We start from the raw sequence: 20,975 nt of genomic DNA, 5'->3' as shown, positions 1-20,975 counted from the left end.
CTCTCTCTCTCTCTCTCTCTCTCTCTCTCTCTCTCTCTCTCTCTCTCTCTCTCTTTCCCTGCCTCTCGACCTTGTTCGAGATCAATCTACCTGCCGTGCGCGAATCAACACGCTCCCGGGAACGTTTCTAGCGGACAGGAAGACGCGAAATTAACATACATATGCAAGAGACTGCTTACCGCCATTGAGATCTTCCCTTCGTATCAGCGATCTCGACGATCCCCGAGTCTCTGCTTGCTGCTCGGTTCGGCTCGCCCGGGCTCGTCAAATTTACATCCCCTGGAGAGCGGTGGAAGCGGGCGGTGGAGCAGGAAGAAAAACAAGTCCTCTCCGGGCGACCTTGAATCCGAGATTAATCACGATGGTCGCGCGAGAACGATCCTACGTAGACGAGTTTTCCGCGCGAAATGGTCGCGTTCTATGACGCGAATGGAACTGAAGTGAGCGGCGAGTTGTCGCGGAGCGAGCTACCTCTTACGGCTTCGCGCTATTGGCCGCTTTCTTCGCGACGACGATGACAACGACACAGGTGGTTGCTCGGGGATACTTGGTTTCTCACGAGAAAGAGAGAAAAAGAGAGTAACCGACGCGAGAAAACAAAGGGTTGGAAAGAGGAAAAACAACTGTGCGCGTCGCAACAAAGCCGCGCGAAAAATTACGCAACAAAAGTGCGTCTCGTACGCGCACGTAACAATTTCCTCAATGACGTATGAGAGCTCGATCGACTGACCGGGGCGAAAGCCGTCGCGCGACTAAAACACCTCTCTGCTCTCGCAGCATCCCTATCCCGCCCGCCCAGTACATCCGCACCCTCCGTCGTTCCCCCACGCGAGACTCTTTCAACCCCTCCCTCCTCCTCGCCTCCGCACTTCCGCTGCCTCCCCCCTCCCTCTTGTACTTCCCTCTTCTGCCTCTATCGCTCCGCGTCACCTTTCTGTCACCTTCTCTCTCGCTCTGTCTCTCGTGCGCGCTGTGTCCTGTATTGTAGCGAACTAGTTACTCACGACTACGAATTTTAAGATATTCCGATTGTACTTGGTGATTACCATAAGCAGTGTGTTCTTGATATTATCTACGTGTCTACCCGGAAGCGGATATTGAACAGGAGACGCGCTTAAAATTCCGCACAAAGCTTCTCGAAATAATCCCTTGTGTCCGATATTTTAGTACGCTGTATCTCCTTATAATATAACGCGTTAATTATTTATATCAATTTTATCGACCGCGGAAATCTTTTCTCAATTATCTCGAGCTATTACGATATAACGTGACGCAACGTCGCCTTTTCCAGACGTCGACACAGTCACTGTGTAACTCGACAATTTCTTAATATCTAAAATTATTAACATCTACAATAATTATCAAGGGAAATATAACTTGCACAAATATTGTGCGTATGTTACTGCTTAATAAATTATCGCACAAACATAATCGAGATTGGATTTGCGGATAATTCGAAACAAGTTAGAAAACTCGCGTCTCGGTGGAAGTATAGCGATTAGGTGCAACACTAACTACTCCCTGGCGTGCACGAAAGTTAGACCCGATTGTACCAACAGTAGGAATTAGTTAAACCCGGCTTAACGATTCGCCATCTCTTTCTAAGCTACAATTCTACTTATAGCGCGGACAAAGAAGTAAAATTGGATTAGATTCGCCGGCGTTAGTTGAAGCGGGCCTTGGGCAAAGTGAAACGTGAGGAAGCAAGTCAGTCATACGATTTTTTAATCTCGAGTCTGGACTCGTCTATACTTGTCTGACGATCCCATTCGCTCATATGTGTACCATCAGTCTCTTGATCTAATTATGATCAGATTACTTCGCCGATTCATGCAAATTATTTTCACTCTAAGATGGAGTTCGAAGATGAACTTCGCGAGCAGAATTCTTCACAGATGGAGAATCCGGAGATATCTTTCGTTACATGATGATATGAACCAGACGTTCAGTTTAAAAAAATTTGGCTTAATCAATATTTCAATAAATTTCTGCATAAGTTGTTTGTAGAACGATGTTTTTTCTCGTTCTACTGATCTGTTTTCTTCCTACTCGCGAAGACCCGGAGAGATGCAAGTGCACTTTCTTGCAGGTACTTCGGGATGTCAATCCAACTGCCGATTTCTATTCCACGTTACGGTAAATTCATGCTTCTCACGGATCTATCTGCAAATATCAATTGCGATACCGATACCGCGTAAAAGGCACCGACATCATCCAGCTGGAGGAAAGACTCCTGCGAAAGTAGAGAGATACTTTAAGTGTGTCAAGTATACACTCCTCGGTGCGATAGAACTTTCCTCTCGCGACTTTTTCTTTCCTTTGTTCGCGCGAAGTACCGCAAATTAAATAATTGAAATCGGCAAATGGAGGCACCCGCGTAACTGTATTTGTCCGTCTGCTTGTTTATCTCTTTTTAACGGCTTCCCGACCGGAGCGCTTACCGATGTGCCGATAACAAACTGTTGCACTTCTCGACACTCGAGCCGCTATCACCTGCGAACTTCTCGTACTTACTACGTGACCAACCCCGTTCCGTCGACAAAGTATTTACGTATCCATGCTTGTAAAACAAAAGGACTTTTTCGCCAAGCACCTTCGTGCTGCTATCCCAGCGCCGTTTCACCGCGATCGTATGGAACGGACGCGTGATCGATTCCGCAAACCGGGAATAATGCCGCCTTTTTTTCTTGCGTCGCGACGCATTGTCGTTCGATTATCGCAGATAGCGCATTCGACGTGATTCCGCCGCATTGTTCCGCTACGAGTAGATGCCAATCCGTCGGTCGTTGCGAGCGCGAATGCGAATATCATTATATATCATACTTTCTGAACGAAAAGGGCCTTTTTTAATTTAAATCTCGAATCGATCGCTCGATCACGTTCTCGTGAGACCTGATGAAATTCAGCCAAACCTTAGATTTTTTTAGGGCAACAACAGCCTGAATATTTCCCGTCACACTTTTCCCGGCCGCGCGTGCTTTCGCACTCTACGTTCGCGCGCTTCTCCGACAATGTGTCGACAAACTATTTTGATGGCAGGACGCTGGGCGCGAGATATGAGATAAAGTCGTTCCCACCGGGTGTATGGAATTTTAATTTTCAATACGTTTTTCACGGCACGCTCCCACGCTCGCGAGACTTTATCGCGAACCAAGCTATTCTAACGGAACACATTTATCTCGTCAACGAGTCTTTTTTTCTGCACAAATTTATAAACACGGCGCATCCTACTTTATCCCAGATTGCTTAGCTATAAATTGCGCGAGAGATAATATTGAATATTCATGAATGGTCGATTTCACTTTCGGTGAAGTAGCGCTAGACATTAGTACTCGCGGTTGTCACGTATTCAGGTCGTCAAGTTTCAAAATAACCGCGATTATACTAGAACACTCCTCTGAACTTTTTGTGCAATTTGCCGCAGCTATCTACTCAAGAAAGAGACGGCAAGGATACCGGGAAGAGGTCACACAATCGAGCGATTGAGAGACGCCACCAACAGTGGTGGTACGCCGCCTGTGACATAATTTTCTTCGCAACCGCCGTCGCCGCCGTCGACAACGACGACGACGACGACAGAGCCAAAAGACATTCATCTTGCCGCTTGTGTGATGTCGTTACGTCATATTGCGGGGAAGAACTTACCACGATCAATAAGCATCCCTGTATATGGCGCCGGAAAATTAAGCCGGCTTCAAAGTTTTGCATTATGGAAAGTTCCTCTTATCGGCCGAACGGACGGGACCCTTTTGTGAAAACCGCTCGTTGAGGGACGGGCGAGACGTTATTACGCTCTCTCGCCTTCTCTCTTCTGGTTTGCCTAGATAAATATTCCGGTGTACATTATTGGAGGGTCGACGGGGCCGAGAGAGCTTCTCGGAGAGAGATTGAAGGTGAAAATTTACATCCTCACCATCTAGGATGCACTCGAGATCCTCCGAGGCAGTTTTTCAAGCTAAGAAATTTAGCGCGAGCGAAAGCGTAATTCCCCTTAAAGGTCGTCTATCTTCAACGTAAAATGAAAATACACAATATTAATGCAAAACTACTGCTTGGCTAAGTCGCGTTAAACGCAAATTTACTTAGATTTGGATTTAAACTTCGATTACCAAATTATTTAACATTGCGAAGTAATCTCTGATAGGTCCAAATTAATTGTGAGAAGGAAAGGCCAATCTCTCGTTTCCTCGAGAACGGTCAGAATATGTCCATAGGTGTTCCAATCATTCAATATTCATTTATTCTCGATTAATACTGGCATGCATACCTATATACACACACATGTGTAAATGCACAGTATCCTACGCCGTTTGTCTTCGAGGAGAGAAACTACACTTGATCGTAAATATATATTTACATAAATAATATATACGTATTCATTTGAGATCACTCACCTTACAAAACAAAATTGTACACTCTATATAATCCAGGAAACAATATTGACACAATATTACGCGCTTCTCTGCACCCACTTAATTGCATATTGTACTATAAACGCGTTTGAAATTCCCAAAGGAAAAGTCATCTCATCTGACGCACTATGAGAATAACTAATGCGCCCCTCTACATGACATACAAATTATTTCTTTTTACCGCAGTCTAATTTGTCTGAAAGACACCAAGTGATAACATGACATCAAATATAGGTGATAACTACATCATATCATACTGATGCACGATACGGTCAATATTTCCAATATGCCAATTGTAAAATTGTTAAAATTTAAATAAAATATTGTGGTTACCATTCAAATTTCCTCATTTCAAATCCAATGTCGAGTTTTCATTAAACGTGACTTTTTAATCAAACATTTCCTTCTAACGGTTACGGAACAATGTTCCCAATGACAGAACTCAGTCTTCCAATTTAGTGAGATATATCTCATTTTCTTATCTAAATCGCGCAACAGTTTACTTCTATTTCCTCACTGCCGCGCACAGCTGTAAAATCACATGTAAATCTACTTTACAGATAGTATTACAATTTATCGCAGCTAAAAAGTACCGTTATGGGCGGACATGGGAGTAAAAGTGCTTACAAATCTTCATAATTTCAGAAAAAATATACATCGACTAATGACACGTTAATGATTCGGTCCACTCGGTTGTCACAGCTTCCGTAATAATGCTTAACTAAGAATGCTTAACTATTCATGTGGTTGGACAGGTACGAATTCTGGTCTCTCGTTAGGCGTTCTATTGGAAAGGAAGAAACACATTGGACACTTTCCAAGCAGGCGATTAAGAATCGAACTCGTACATTTGGTAAGATGCCCAACCAAGTTTCTGAATACACCTGTAACATAGTGACATGTGGCTGATAACTAAAGATAATTCAAATCGATAATAAATGCTGGAAAGGAAAGCTATTAATAGAACAAGCTATTAATAGAACATTATTTACTTTTTAGCAGATAGCATAAATCCTTTTGGTCCACAAGTAAATATGCATCCCTCTAACGAATACTCGCCAATCAATTCTTTTAACAATTCATCGGACACGACGCCGCGTCTACCTTTCCATTTATCACCCGCTTGTGAAAGGATATGTGTAACTTTAAACCTAGTAAATATTTGAAATATTAGTCTATACTTAATTATGTTTTAATTACACTTTCTTTACTATTCTTTTAAAGCATACGTATATGATATATCAATTTCCACTTTGTACGCACACTTACTTTTCTATAGACACTTTATCGAGTTGCGACACGTAAAACATATTGTCCTCATCTTTATTGAAGTTCAAAAGATTGATTAGTTTCCTGGAAAACCCAATCAATTAGGTGAAAACACGACCATCTTCCAAGCACAAAAAATTAAGATACAGAAATGCTCGCACTTACACGCTGCGCCTCGCCAGTGCTCGCTGAATTATTCCTAACATCGCGGTTAAACCTGTTCCACCTGCCAACATATGGATGACAGAATATCGATCGAATGATTCGATTACAAAGGCACCTAAACCATTGCTCATTGTAAGGATTTGACCAGGTTGTAACGTAGTGATGGACGGACTGAGAGCGCCATTCGGATATCGCTTTACCATCAAGCAAATACAATCCGGCTGATAATTCGGCGCCATATCTTCGGGATGAAGGCACGGTGGGACAGGCGTATACGATCTTGACACTTCCATTCCTACGACAAATAAGTCAGTTGTGTTTGTAAGACATTTCCACCGTCGATACACTTTTAGTGGATTAAGTTTTCATATGCAACAATTTTATAGATCGTTTAAAATATTAGTTTCTTTTTTAACGTCAAGAAAGGCGATTAAACAAAAGAAAATGTCTATATTAATATTTACCCATAATATTCATTTTAACTTCTACATGTCTACCAATTGGAATTAGTTCTAGAGAATCTTTTGCACGCAAGACTAATAGATTAACTAGTCTGCAAATAGATATATTACTGAGTACTTCGTATTCTTTATACGTGCGTTTGTTTGATCCTCTCGATAATATATTCTGCAATAACTTTCCTTGAGACTTCCAAATATCTTTGATCCTCTTTGTAAATGTAAATTCTACCTACAACATTCAAATTGACATTAAAAATGAATATTTCTTGAATTGATGGAACACGCGCTAGAAAAAAAATGTGTTTTTGCGTCCGTTTGTCAATTACCTGCATCGTATCAAAATTCCTCTTACACGTCGGAGGCCATTCCACATCTGCGATCAATTCGAGTTCATGAGTAATTACGTGCTTTTCAAAAATGAGCCTAAAGATGAGTTTTGAGTCACTCAACCGTTGCAGTTGATAATATATTCCCGGATAGTTGTATACGGCTTGATAAAAAAGAGTAATGGAATTGGAAGTTTGCCGCCAATCTATATTTACATTCGGTAGGTTTTCTTCGACCGCTCTTGGTACTGAAACAACCAAAGTTTCATCTTAATGTCGTCACATTAATGTTATATACGTATACTTGGGAAAGTGACGAAGTTTCGACGTGTACCGATAAAAGTCAATCGGTTTCAAACACTTGTGCACACAGGCTCTTACACAGACTACCGTAATAACCCAATACTATCCATGATTCATTAATTCAATGATGCCTGTCTAAATATAGATGACCTAGAACACAATACGGCGCAGCAGTTACAACAACTCTACTCACCGGCGAAACTTTTGCTAAAATCCAACGTCACGGAGGAACAGTTGTTCGCGCTCGTAGCCGACTTGTCCGTCACGGAAGCAGCACTCGACGCGGACGAGGAGCCACGACTTAACTTGCCTATGACGCATTTCTGCAGAATGCTCTGATAATTCACCCAAGCGTGCACCTGCAATTAACGATCTACATAGGTACATAAAAATAATCACCGCTTAGCGGGACGGCGCAATGACATGAGTGCGTTACTCAGAGCGCGAGATTTTACGTTTTCAAATAATTTTGTGGCGTCTTTCCCGACACCTCTCATCAATTCGTCGACTCCACCAGGATGAAAATCCATATAACGTGTGACATTAAATACGATTCCTGCAATCGGAACCAAATGTGAAATAATAATTAGACGAATAATTCCAACTTGTTAATGACGACGATACTACCGTCGTAGCTGGACGAATAAAGCGCAGAAGCAAACAAACCTCGGATTGCAATCCAAGCGTCAGTTTGCTTGTTGTGATTAGCGAGCTCGGATAATGTTACGACTCGTGGTACGCCACCGACTCCAGTTAAATCGACTCCTGAATTACCAAGACGGATCCAGTCCATCAAACTATGCCCCGGTGCTAAGGCTGTTTTATTTCGTGGGTTTCCTACAAAAAACAGGAGTGAATACGTGTCACTCTGCTATTCTATTAAAGAACAAGTATTTTTACCGCGTCAAAAATTAAAATGACATTCCCCAAATTCATGCAATTATTATTGCAAATGATTTATTCAAATTTTTCCCTTAGTCGCTATAATTAATTGCACAACGCTTTCGTATTTTAATTACATCATTATCTCTTGGTTGCCTTTCCATTTTTAACGAGCATTTTATGAATAGCTCAACGTTACTTTTCCTCCTATTCCTGTTGTAATTCACTGTTCAAACTATTTACGCATCACTGTACAAATTGAGAGCATAAGGACGACATTTATGCGCAACGACGGACACGTGCGCGTGCACGTAAACGCGATCATAAAAATGGATTAATTGGCAATTACAGTAATTACTAACCGTCCTGGATCTGCAAACCAAGACTCTGCGGAGACCCGTTGCCGTCCGCGGCGGAAATTAAAGGAGCGCCGCAGCATCGCGGCATTTTCTCATCGAAACGACGGAATTTGCAGAGACACGATCATTCTCGCAGCTGCTCCGTAAAAGACGAAATCGATAAGAATTCTCGAAATACACTACATTCGGGTGAGAAGTCCCTCGATACCACTCAGTAGAATTTTTCCGGATAAATTCACTACAGAACAAAATGGAACAAACAAAAAACGAAAAAGCCTGTGCTTCAAAACTTATAATTTGGAGCGTAATGTCAATTTTTCTAACTATCAAACGTGGAAGGTATAATAATAGCACACGTAATATCGATAATACATATCGTACGTGTGTACGCATTCGATATAATTCGATACTCTCTTAAAGTAGATCAATGAATAATCACTGATATCAGTTATAAGTATAGCACTGAGAAGTTTCAGCGCTATACTTATAAAATTGCAAATTAATGTATATTCACAGCTTTCAATGATGTTCCACTTTAAGAGAATATCATATATATATTATTACATGTACACACACTGAATAAAATATGTCAATATTACCATTATGTATACCAATTAAAACTAATTAACCGACTAAAATACCTATGACTACAAACGATCAAGCAATTTACGGGGCAAAATTGCGCGACCTATGCAAATATAGCTTTATAATTAGTTCTCCGCGAGATTTATAAGTATCGCTTATTATTGTCATCAAATCTTTATTTAATGTTATGTCTGTCTCTGACGATCAAGTATCCAATATCTGAGTCTTGTTGATTTCTTTAGTAGATTCCGAGCGAGATATATATATAGAACGGAATTTTAATTTCGACTCAGATGTTGTGAAACGCCACACAATTATGACTAAAGGTAGTATCTCGTTAAACTCAACTCGATTAGCCAAAACTAATGGAAAAGCAGTCGCGGAATTAACTCGCTTCACCGTCTTAACAACGCTGCTCGAGTTGAATAGCTTCGACCCAGCGCATACTGTTCGGCTCACAATCGATCTGTCCGATAATAAGAATACGAGGAAAACCGTCAATTATGCACGAGTCGACGCGCGATGATATCAACGTGACCGACAGAAGTGTTCACCTGATACGAGTGGATAGTCGAAAACGCGGTGATTCGTGGCCTATCTTTGTCTGGATAGATAATCGCGATATATTTCCGCTGATGAATAATGAGTCGAGAACACGATACGACAACGCGATTATTCCCGTCGGCCAAACGAAACGAGAGATCGTGCCGTGATCTCGTGGTGAAGGACCGGAGGGTACTGCGCTGAAACACGCGGCCGAATATAACCCTGAGACAGGTAGATCAATATAGTAGCGATGGACGACGCTCAGCTCAACACGCAGGATCTCTCCAGTCGGAGCGCGGTACTCCACGTACAAAGATCGGTGAAAGAGAAGTTGATTACACGAGAGCTATTGATCATATAGGAGGGTGTATCAGGGCGTATTATTTGAAGGAAGCAATAAGACTCGTACACTCGGGTGGCTGAGAATGAAACATATGTCGCGGAAAAGAGAATCGCGCAAAAATCTCCCTCGTATCATATGTATCGATTGTCGGACATACAATTGCCTGTCACAATGTAAACTATCAGATTGGGTGTTTCTCGCGAAATCCTAAAAAGGTATCACGTCGTACCTCACATGCTGCGTCTTATGTTTCATCAAAAATTCTGATATTTTTTAGAATGAATTGTATTGTTATTCTCCTCTCTTCATTTAACTACTCAATTATCGGCAGCTATGAGACTGATCTTGAAAAATAATAGATAGAAAATGATAGAAATCTTACCGGTAGCAGATGCGGAAGACACTGTTTTGATTTTCGTTTTCACCTCTTGCTCGCTTGGTTCGATGACTCCAGTAGGTAACATCAGGCTGCTTTTGGCCAATAGGCTAGTAGGCGAAGATGATTTCATCTCCATCTTCTTCATTTTTTCCTGTATGCCATCATGAATATCCCTCTGACGATTCTCTTCTTTCTCATTCTGATCTCTCGCCCGAGTCTCCGAAGGTTGACTCTTCTTTATCGATTGCATTAGTGTCCTCTTGAACGTGAAAGGTCCGAAATGATAAAAGCGTTACGCTTCGTCAGATACATGTCGTTGGAGACGTCATGAGTTTATCTCACAGGGCTCTCTATAAGGAAAAAAACAATTCTTTTAATTGTAATTATAAACACGAAGATAAGATATTTCAGCAGAAAATATTTCGAGTGCAAAATGTAACAGGAGCGTTAAGCTTCTTGAAATCTTAAATTTCCTCAAACAAAAACATCACGTATCACTCTTCTTAAAATTAAAAGCTCGTCAAGATAAGTGTCGTAACAATTCGCGTATCGTTGTTTTACGCGCGATTACGAGGAAATTATTCCAGCCATCTGCATTATACGGTTCATGAATTTAGAAAGCGAGACGCGCCAGCATACAACTCGCGTGCGACTTCGTTCTCAATTACTTTCTCCATAAAGTTTCTCCGCGCACAGTTTTGTGATTGTTCCTCGGCAATAGCGACGCAAGGTATCTTATAATTCTGCAACTCAACCATGTGCATCGAAGTGCACATCATGAATTTAGTCGGCAAGACAGTAGACAATATTTCGATGGGTCAAACATATTCTTCTAACATAGAGGAAAGAATATTCAATGGTCTCTTCTATCAACACAAACAGATACAAGCATTTTCTTACAAAAATAAATTAAAAATAAAGCATTTCCTGGTATTTATTTTTCATGTTTATTACACGAAAATTGATTAGATGCGGCATACCAAATATCGAAGGATCAAGAGTCAAAATGATGCGTGTAAATTAAAAATATAGCAAAGTAACAAAAATATAGCAAAATACAGCAAAGTAAACTAAGGGCGCTGAAAGATCACGACTCGACCCTGCTTTTGTGTATGAAAGAGCTAACAGGCGGTATCCTTGCCGGCATAAGAGTAATGGCGAAATAACAGCCACAGTTAAACACTTTTTGTCGAGTGATCAGGAGGCAAGTGACTACGGCACGACATTCAGGATTGTCGCGCACAAATCCAGCGGAGGAAATACTCAAGTACGTGGTCTTTTTCGCAGATGCTCGACTTTGGCGCACATTTGAATGTAAGTTAAAATATTATACGAGATATCCTACATGGAGAGAATATATTATAGCATTTTATTATATAAATTATCTTCAATCTTACTATGTTTTTAATAACCCATACATATAGAAATAGACTAGTAAGATCTATCTTGTCGAGAAATACATAGTAAATCTCGCTAAAAATATAACAAGTGTTTGAATAGCATATCAGTTTCTAAAATATAAATAGCATATATAAAAAATAAATATATAATGAGAATTATCGGAGAATGTTGATTTATTCCTCAGTTACAAAATCCTATATAATTTTTACTATAAAATTCTCTCCATATACATTATGTTTGTTTCAGTAAAGCACTATGTTTTAATTAAAAACAAAACTGAAAAACCTAACATTTTATAATAACATTTTATAACACTGAAAAAAAGATAAAACATCATTATCAGACTCATTGTAGGTAATAATGATTTCCTTCACATTGTTCCTTCATTCTTAGATCTATAAAATGTGAATCATAAGCACATTTTCTTTGCCCAAGTGTCAGATAATAACTGTTTATGCTAAGCAAGCAATTGAAAAGGTGATTTATTTCAGGGCTGTTCTTTTCAGATAAGTTCAGTTCTAAAGCTAGCACATGCGACTATCTGTAAATTAAAAACGATTAAAGTGATATATCTCTTTCGATATATCTCTAAATGATGGCACAAAATAATCGCGCGTGTAAATATGAAAAGTATTTTGTTATAAAGTTAACACTTTATTATCTTATACTTTATTGTCAGACAAATAAAATTCATTGTCTTGCAGAGACAAATAAAATGTATCAAAATTTCTCTTTGGATATTGACCGTAATATACTATAAATAATACAAAGTCAATATTTCATTATCATAAATAACGAAAATGATATCACACAATCTATATCCACATTAAATTGAATGCTAAGCAAATCAATGAGAGTTCCGAAAACTTACATTTATCTGTTGATAAGAACATAGTATGACACTGTTGAGTTGCCAGAGAGAGAGAGAGAGAGAAAAAGAGAGAGAGAAATTGATATTATCTTTAACAATTGTTTTTTAACGTAAATATGCTTACATAAAAACGCAAAAGTTTAATTTCTTGCATTGCAGGTATGCAGAAGTGTCTTATACAATTTTTGCAGTTTTCATTGACTACATTTAGAAAATTGTTACAGAATTTGTGAATCTGTTTGGTATGTTCTTCATCTTAGCTGAATTTAAGAACATATACCAATTAGATTTGCAAATTTTTACAACAGTCGGCTTTTTCTGTTGAATGCAGCCATCACTGCAAATAAATATAGAAAAGATTTTTATAGCTGTAATATCAGGAACCAGGTACGTCGAAATTTTACCTGCATTTCATTCGTTTTTAGCCTACGTACATTGTTTGAACTGTCGTTCGCAATTACTCTATTAAATGACAAGGTTAGGTTAGGTTGTTTGTCTAGCCGACGATCTATACATACAGACGTTAACCATCAAGACGGTAGAAAGCAATTATGCTCGAGTTACGAAAACAAATGCGAATGTGATATACACATACATATGCGTGCGCCTTACCTGAAGAGTTGAACGGCCTCAAAATACTCGAAAATCTCCGAAGACCGACGATTTCATCCAAGTTTCGAAGTAGATAGGACAAAAACAGATTAGGTTAGGTCGACTGCTCCACCAACTAGTATCTCGCAGCCAACTTCACGTGACGTATCTTAACCCGCGCATTATGAACGAATGTTAACCTCTTTATGATCCTCTTGAAGGATTCAATCTTAATCTTCTAAGGGATCTTTATCTTTTAATTCTTCCAAAACGCTATAAATACGATATAACAATCAATCTATACAAATTTATCATAAGAAAAGATGTGATTATCAAGATGCAAAGTTAATGATTTTATAGTAATTACCTGTCTTTATTAAGTATTATGTAAAGTCTTTTACATCGCGCTGAAAGTCCAAATAGTATTCATAAGCTCAGTAAACGGGATAAAACGCGTCAAAATAAGCAAAGATAAATGTATCAACAAGCGCACTCACCCACTATAAACACTCTCGAATGTAATGCGACGTCAGAGAACAGATCCTTGGATCTTGTGTTGCTGAAATGAGACAGTTTTAGAATTCACGAGACGGCTTCAAAAATATCTTGTGCGTAGGCGTCGAGATATTTCACGAAATACGAAAAACAAAACGATAAGTCCAAGCGCCCAAGATCGCTTCTGGAAGCTCCAGAATCGCGCTGCGATACACCTATACTTCGCGAGGTGTCGCGCTCTGTGCTGGCAAGATGTCTCGTGCGACACCACAGATGTCTATACTAAACTAGATTGCTAACAAGGGCTTCGAACGTGAGTCACGTAAGGTTTCCGGTTGCATGCGAGAAAATGGCGGCGGTTCTGTGTGTGGATGCTTTCCAGCAGCGTACACTGTGTTACACAAAACCAGTTTATTGGTTGCATATTATCTTACAAGATATTTTAAATAATATGTGATAATATGTGAATAAACTAGTTTTGTGTACGTGTGTGTCAAGATGTGTTAAGCAATTGGAAAGCACCCTGTGTGACGCATCACTTATGTGAATACTTACAATGTATGATGTGAGTCAGCGTGACCATTAAATTACTGTCGTAAAACCAAAAATGCCAACATCTTGTTACATCAAAAAATGTCGTAACAAAAAAATAGATGGTATTAAATAGATGGTATTGGACGTTATTTGTTCTGCCCATTTTCAACAAAAGAATTTTATGACTAAACGTAGCGAAAATATGGCGGTAGCGGCCATTTTCTCGCATACACCGGAAACTCTATCGGACACAACATTACATGCTTTTAGGGCTGCGATCCGAAATTCACTGAATTTCAGTACTGAAATTCTGTAGTATACGTAACATGAACTAAAGATTTTCAGTACTAGCAGTGAATTTCGGAACGCCACTTAGATAGCCTGTAGCAATCTAGTTTAGTATAGACATCTGTGAATCCAAGTTAAAAGTTAGAGATAATATGAAAAGCAGTGACCACTAAATGACAATGACTTAAGCTTATGAACGAAAGTTTAAGATATAAAAAAAATATATATTTTTTCTCATTTATTAGTATTCACTTATCGATCTATTATTAAGAAAAACAAAGCAAAGATGATTCCTAATTCGGAGATTTAGTTTATGTTTAAAAATCAGACAACTTAGCTTTTGGTTCAGACTGTACTAGATAAAGATAGCGCTGTTCTAGACCGACAAACATGCTCTCTCTCTCATCCCGCAACACTCAAGAGGTAGCGCGCGTTCTAGGTAGTATATATTTCAGTGGCGGTACTTTATATATCAAGTGACTTTAGCGCCTAGCTCTGGCCGCTGAAATCAAGTCTGTGGCCGCTCTCCGACTTCTCTCTGCCCGAAGATTTTCGAACGGCGCGAGGTGCACTCAGATGCATCCGGATGAAGTTTCCGAGCACAGACTTATGGCTCCTGCACACAGGATGCGGTAATGCTTGCTGCGCAGCAGAAGTCTGCGCGACAGCCAATCAATATGTTGCTTTTCCGTAAGAGCTAGAAGGTTATTACGGAAAGTAGCATATTGATTGGCTGTCGCGCGAACTTCCGTCGCGCGACAAGCGTCGCCGCGTCCTGTGGGCAGGAGCCATTATCCAAATCCATGTTAGAATTTTAGGATAAAAATTCTCCTCCGAGTCGAAATGCACTCTCCAACAGAGTTTCGAGCTCCATCGTTGTCATTTGGATGTAACCCGAAGATGTATTTAGAAGATTCGAGGTGTATTTAGGTGTATTCTGATGAAGTTTGCGAACAAACTTTATGGAGAATTCACATCGCGTCCGATGTCCGACGTACGATGTCCGATATCCAACAGGAGAACAGCTTTCCAATGGAGAATTGAATTCTCTATTAGAAAGCTGTTCTCTTATTGGATATCGGATGTCGTACGTCGGACCATGAACATAGTATACATAGACTCCGAATACCCTATATTGTATTGTCTAAAGCCAGCGATACGCGATGCTTGTTTTCGTGTTGGATTGCTTGCTGGATAGAAATACTCTGAAATATTCTGATTGGTTAGTCTTCAGAAATGCACCAATCAGAACAGAGCATTTCCATCCAGCAAGCAATCCAGCATGAAAACAAGCATCGTGTGACGCTGGCTTAATATAGTGAAGCCAACATCTAGAAAGAGAGTGAAAATAGAGGGGCTATAGTTTTCTTCCTGTTTTGTCACTTTTTTGTTGCACGTGCATCCATTTCTCGTTTCCATAATATTATAAAGCGCAACAACACCCCGACTAGACTGGCAAGTAAAAGTCTTACTTAAATCTTATTGCACACTTTGTCTGTGAAGAAAGAGACAGAGAACATAGGAGCTGTACGGGTGGGACCCGATTGACCACGATACGATTGGACACAGATTGTAATGATTGGTTCGACCTAGTAATTCACTAGATAATTCTTTTCATCGGTTGGTTGTGTCCAATCGTACCGTGGTCAATCGGGACGCTCCCGAGCTGTACATATTGGCTTCTCTCTTCTGATTATATGCGATGTATATTATGTCTATAGTCTCTTTCTAAGTGTTGGCTTCACTTTTCTGACCGTATGCGGGGTCTATATATACTACGTTCATGCGTCGGACATTGGACGCGGTGTGAATCCTGTATTAGTGTATACTCCACTACGTCCGCAAGTCCGCCGCGCCGGCTTCGTGACAATTCGGGCCGGCGCGGAATGAGCCGAAGCGAACCAGAATGAACTGTGCCGCGGTAGGAGTGGGTGGATGCAGCCGCCTGTCGGCGAATTTGCGCGTCGTTGCGAAAAACGAGTCGAGGTGATCGTGTGACGGCAGTATTCATCCGATCTGAAAAACTCGACGGTGGATACGCATCTCGCCGGATGACAGGGGAAAACGATTGTGAAGAAGAGGGAGAGATAACGAATCGCACGATATAGACCCGTAGATGATCACTAGTTCGAGTCATTCGTTCACCGGTCAACTGTCTACTCCCGCTGATTCATTCCGCGGGATTCACGGATAGCAGCTTATCGTCGTCGTCATCATCATCGTTTTCGCTTTTACGTGACGTCGGCAAGTCCACGTCTCTCCGTAAGTGCGCCATAGATTATTTCATGAATGTTACAACGGTATTTCTTTCCGATCGCCACCTGGCCTCTCAGGCGTGACATAAACGCGCCTAAGATATCTTCGAGTCAATCGATGTGCAAGTAGACAAGTACGCGTTATCGTACGTTGATATCTAGTCCTTGAAAAGTAAGCATCTCGTAGGAATTCGCGAGGGTCACGCGAGCCATTTCGAAAATTGAAATGATCGGCGAGACAAGCGTCATAGTTTCCGGTCGCCGGACTTTCTTATATCGTTGTAGAGTGCGCGCGATAATTACCGTGTCATACGTGGCCATGCGTATGTGACGAACAGGTAAATAAATTGTCAGGCGGAGACAACTCGTTTCCGAAACGATCCGGTCTTCCCAAATTACGCAACGTCCTTTTGAGCCTCTTTCCTAACCGGTTTCTACCTCCATGGCCGATTACATCGCCTACGTATTCTGGATAATTGACAAAGAAATAAAAACAAGTGACGTTGTTAACGTCGTGTCACTTTGTATAATTCATTTTTTTCGGTATTTGTTACACGCATCGCGTTGTTTTTCTCGATGTTTTCTCGATGCCGCCGGGTCATTTTGTGCACGAGCAGTGTCGGTCAATTAATTCTACTTAATTATCGATTCACCGTTGTCCCCACTCATGCCACGGTCTCGTAGATGTAGCGAACAAAGTAAAAGAAAAAAGAGTCGGCTGTTGTCACGTCCGGTCCTTGACGACCGATCTCATCGATACGCTCAATTAGTTTAATTTTCGTCGAATGTTCCCCAATCATTTTGTTCTGTCTCGCGCTGAAAAAAATAATAGCCCGATACGTACGAGCAAATCTGTCGCGAAATCTGGTCTTTTTCGAAGAACTTTAGAATTAGTGCACACTTTACTGCAATAAGTTGGAATGAAAGAAAGTATACTTGTGTTTCAGTAGAATATATCGCACTAGTGCAAGAGTTCTCCGGACAAACCTATTATTACGATAAAAGCGCCGTGAAATTGAAATACATTAATCATGAGTCGGGTTTATTTTCCCGTAGCGCGCTTGCGGGAATCTATTGTATTTTTAAATCGTGACGGATGTGGCGAGTGTAAATAATTCACATTGCTATGAATAGCGCTCGTCGCGCGGATAGCAAATATGTTAAACCTCTCTACAATCTTTACATTCCAGGTGTTAGTGACCGTCATGAGGGTCGTGGTTAACACAGAACTTACATCATTACGCTCATATAGCTGTTTTGCGGTTCAACTTATCGTCATGCTCGTGCCTATATTATCAGAAGCGTGTCATATAGCATATAGTTGTCGACGGACACACACAGGATATTCTCTCTCTTTCTCTTTTTCTCTCTTTCTCTCTCTCTCTCTCTCTCTGTCTTCCATCGACCTGGATGTCGGATAAGACGTTGTGTAAGTCCGGCTCGCGCATTGACTCACTGCTGGATTTCAATCATATTATCTTCGTTCTCGCGTGTAGTAATATACTTCTGCGTGGCAATAACCGTCTATTCTGAACGATTGCGACGGATAATCTTGTACCTGCCGAGCGGGTACTTCGTGACACAAGCACTCTGACATTCAAAGTACAGATGTAAATTATCTCGCGCGACTGAATGCGCGATACGGGAACGCAGTCGGCAAACATACTTTATGTGACTAGTAAATCTAATCTTCTCGTTCAGTTTCCTCGGACATAAAAGGTTGCACTTTGATAGCTACTCAGGAAATGGCACATTAACTTTTTGTGTACATTGTTATATAGAAACGCTAGTAAAGATCGCATTAAGATTCACAGAGAACAAAATTCAAAGTATAAGGAATTTATAATTAATTAGGCTGTCGAGTTCTTCACATTAAGCCTTGTTTACAATATACGGAGTAAGCTTGATACAAAAAAGTTTAAAAAATAAAAATAATTTATTTCGTTTTACTTTAAAAAAATATTTTCGAAGCAATGGAATTAGAGTATAGACGTAAGCGAAATGAATTATTTTTGTTTTTCATTCTAACGCCAAACTTATTTCGCGTATTATAGATAAATTTTTCATGTGCAAAGTAGTTGCAAACGCCGTCGTTGAAGCAACATTTGATTTGCATTTTCCGAATTTATTTCCTCGTTTTACTTTACAATTTTGCGCACCAACATGACAAAAGCGTACATGAGGCATACATTCACTTTATTGTACTGTTCGCAAAGCTGTTTAAACTCGAGCTTGCATTGTTCTCCGCCAGCCTTGACACGTAATTCCACGATTACACCACTAATGATTGTCTGCTGTCACGATAAGTACTTAAGCGTGCACCATTCTGAAATTTACGCCTCGCGCACGTACTGACCGGGAATAACGATGCGATTGCTATGCAATGAAATTCGCGTTTCGTCACTTACACACGTACTTTTATTTATCTCCAACGTGCTGGTTAAGTCATCGTCGTAACGACACGATCGTACGTAACAGGAGCACACGATATATCAGGATGTTCCTCGCGAAATCACGTCTTTAACGAACATTCAACAAAATTCTGTCGAAACGTTAAATTCTCTGCTCTCATTTTTTCTCTTGTAAACTCTTATAGCTCGCGTTTAGTTTTAAGGAGACTATTGCTGCAATTCTAAGCAAATATACGAGTAAATCGTAAAATCGTAGTCGTAGCTTACAAAAAAAAACAAAAAAAATCGTAGATGTTTATCATATGACATACGATCCGCATAGAATTGCAGATCTATTCATAAGTTCTCACGAGCCTTACGAGAAAAAATTAATAGTTTTACGATTTTGTCTAGAATTGCAGTATATGTTTTCTAAGCTCAACATTTTTTCCTCTCTTTTCTTCTATTATCGCATTTGCAACCATCCCTTATAGCATAAGATCTTGAAGGGATATCTTGGGGACTTGTGTGGACATTTAGAAGTTCTCGGAAGAATATTTTATATAGAATATTTTTAGGATATTCTGAGGACTTATGCAGACATTTAGCAATCCTCTGGATGTCTTTGGAACATCTTTTAAATTTTGTGCTATATGGGACATGCGAAGAAGCAAAAAATTGCTCTTTATTTTAGTATTTAATTACGATTCTTTGTCGCTCCCTGCTTCATTTATCTCTCAATATGGTATTGTAATGATAAATTTTTTGCTATGTAACGTACGAACATAACGTGTTCGATAATGTGTTTGCTAAATGACATAATCATATGAATGCGATGCTGTGCCATTTGCTTACATCAAAAAGCCATAATGCGATAATGCAATCTATATTATACCACAATAAGTTATGAAATATGTTTGCACATACGGAGATAATCTCATGATGAAGTAGATAATCTCCATGAAATAATACTACTATCATTCTTCACGCATGCAGACGAACAGTTATTCGTCGTGGCGTCGTCCATCATGGCGAAGAAATTCCAATAACATGTAATTATCGCTGAATTACTTGCAAGATCGAAACTTTTTATAGGTCAAATGTGACATAGATATGCACAGTGAAATATGCATAGTTATATGCATTTCACAGTGAAATAGTAAAAACACTGTTTATACAATATTTATCAGATGCAAATTGCCATACTTTGAATAGTAAATATATCTTAAGTTATGCTTGTGATTATTGCGATAGATAGATTATTGTCTCATTAAAATAAGTAAAGGTACACAACGACACTTGTATTTTAATATCCAAGTAACTAAATTTAACAGGAAAACAATGTTTGTTGTCATATTGCGCTTTAATTTAGGTTAGATCGAATATTCATTAACCGCGACATTTGTCAACAATACTTTATTAAAACTCAAAATAAATATTCTTATTAGATACATTTGAATAAAATACAATTGCAAGAAGTAAATACATAAAAGAAGATTGATCATTTTTTTTTAATAGGTGTATGTTGACGAAGAAGGAAACGCTGAACAACATGAGGACCAGACAGATTTTGAGCGTGTTTCATCGCTTGTTCGAGCTGATTGCGAGAGGAATATTTTTGTTTGTTGCTTATGTGAGAGGACCGGCGAAAGTTCAGCCGCCGATCAAAGATTTGACTCTTCTGCACAGTGCATCTACTTTGGCGTTAAAAATTCGAACCAAACAAGTGAGTCTCTTTGCTAGTTCTCTGGCATGTTTGGCAAATTTCGATTTACCCACGGCTCAATACGATAAGTTTCAAACTGTCTACTCATCGATATTGTGATTTTTTCACGGTAAATCTGATAATCCAACGTGATCTTATTGTGTTTTGTACGATGACTCAGGTTGCTTAATATAATAGCATTGTTTGACGCTTATCCGAAAGATAACAAATCAAATTCTGTGAAAATCATATTTACTGATTCTCTTCTTTAGTATGCTTTCGAAAGATAAGAAGATTAGATCTACTGTTGTATAAAGTAAATCTTTATAATAATAGAAATGTTTTCATATAAAACTACATAAGGCATACATATATATATATATATATATATATATATATATATATATATATATAT

The 20,975-nt window shown here is 39.5% G+C and overlaps 3 protein-coding genes across 13 annotated transcripts in view; 1 reads left to right on the top strand and 2 right to left on the bottom strand.

The window, feature by feature from the left end:
* The window catches only part of LOC116847109 (monocarboxylate transporter 2-like), a 91,887-nt gene extending 87,630 nt beyond the window's left edge, over window positions 1-4,257 (bottom strand). For 3 of the 6 annotated variants that reach the window (XM_032821764.1, XM_032821795.1, XM_032821789.1), the window contains exons 1-4: window positions 4,110-4,159; window positions 3,914-4,006; window positions 3,646-3,820; window positions 180-339 (exon numbers count right to left, since the gene is read on the bottom strand). Coding sequence is in view for 1 of the 6 variants with exons in the window: in XM_032821789.1 (XP_032677680.1) it covers window positions 180-185 (6 nt within the window). In the remaining 5 variants the exon portion in view is untranslated. Of the gene's footprint in view, window positions 1-179; window positions 340-471; window positions 739-3,645; window positions 3,821-3,913; window positions 4,007-4,109 lie in introns of those variants that run through there. The other 3 variants (XM_032821754.1, XM_032821773.1, XM_032821780.1) reach the window with 3 other exon arrangements.
* LOC116847133 (cytochrome b5 reductase 4) lies at window positions 4,218-13,647 on the bottom strand. 4 transcript variants are annotated; one of them, XM_032821808.1, is made up of 13 exons: window positions 13,391-13,647; window positions 13,261-13,300; window positions 12,915-13,166; window positions 10,034-10,380; window positions 7,603-7,773; window positions 7,392-7,492; window positions 7,130-7,295; window positions 6,634-6,881; window positions 6,311-6,536; window positions 5,847-6,141; window positions 5,682-5,765; window positions 5,405-5,563; window positions 4,218-5,296 (listed from the first exon to the last, which is right to left on the bottom strand). In XM_032821808.1, the coding sequence occupies exons 4-13, from the start codon at window positions 10,278-10,280 to the stop codon at window positions 5,242-5,244; spliced, it is 1,752 nt and encodes a 583-aa protein (XP_032677699.1). In that variant the 5' UTR covers window positions 10,281-10,380; window positions 12,915-13,166; window positions 13,261-13,300; window positions 13,391-13,647; the 3' UTR covers window positions 4,218-5,241. The 4 variants fall into 4 exon arrangements, with proteins under 4 accessions (XP_032677699.1, XP_032677709.1, XP_032677717.1 ...); XM_032821818.1 differs by lacking the exons at window positions 12,915-13,166; window positions 13,261-13,300; window positions 13,391-13,647 and adding an exon at window positions 8,181-8,313 and having other exon boundaries at window positions 10,034-10,182; XM_032821826.1 differs by lacking the exons at window positions 12,915-13,166; window positions 13,261-13,300; window positions 13,391-13,647 and adding an exon at window positions 8,181-8,415 and having other exon boundaries at window positions 10,034-10,181.
* LOC116847147 (fatty-acid amide hydrolase 2-B) overlaps window positions 10,655-20,975 on the top strand; it is a 12,941-nt gene continuing 2,620 nt past the window's right edge. Inside the window, exons 1-2 of one of the 3 annotated variants that reach the window (XM_032821856.1) lie at window positions 10,655-11,344; window positions 20,374-20,581. In XM_032821856.1, coding sequence (XP_032677747.1) covers window positions 11,343-11,344; window positions 20,374-20,581 — 210 coding nt within the window. In that variant the 5' untranslated portion in view covers window positions 10,655-11,342. Of the gene's footprint in view, window positions 11,345-16,048; window positions 16,473-19,592; window positions 19,908-20,373; window positions 20,582-20,975 lie in introns of those variants that run through there. The other 2 variants (XM_032821864.1, XM_032821849.1) reach the window with 2 other exon arrangements.

This window comes from Odontomachus brunneus, unplaced genomic scaffold (assembly GCF_010583005.1).
Source record: "Odontomachus brunneus isolate Ranch 3 - 2012 unplaced genomic scaffold, Obru_v1 Obru_scaffold_004, whole genome shotgun sequence".
NCBI classification, from domain to species: domain Eukaryota; kingdom Metazoa; phylum Arthropoda; class Insecta; order Hymenoptera; family Formicidae; genus Odontomachus; species Odontomachus brunneus.
The sequence above is the reverse complement of the archived record's forward strand: the minus strand, read 5'-3'. Positions and strand labels throughout refer to the sequence as shown.

What these genes read in the sequence shown, in the direction of transcription:
- LOC116847133 (XM_032821808.1), bottom strand. Translation starts at nt 10,280, where the DNA reads ATGCAATCGATAAAGAAGAGTCAACCTTCGGAGACTCGGGCGAGAGAT. An exon ending in CGCTTGGATTGCAATCCGAG is followed by an intron (nt 7,493 to 7,602) that starts GTTTGTTTGCTT and finishes TTCCGATTGCAG; the next exon opens with GAATCGTATTTAATGTCACA. An exon ending in AGTTAAAATGAATATTATGG is followed by an intron (nt 6,142 to 6,310) that starts GTAAATATTAAT and finishes TATTTGTCGTAG; the next exon opens with GAATGGAAGTGTCAAGATCG.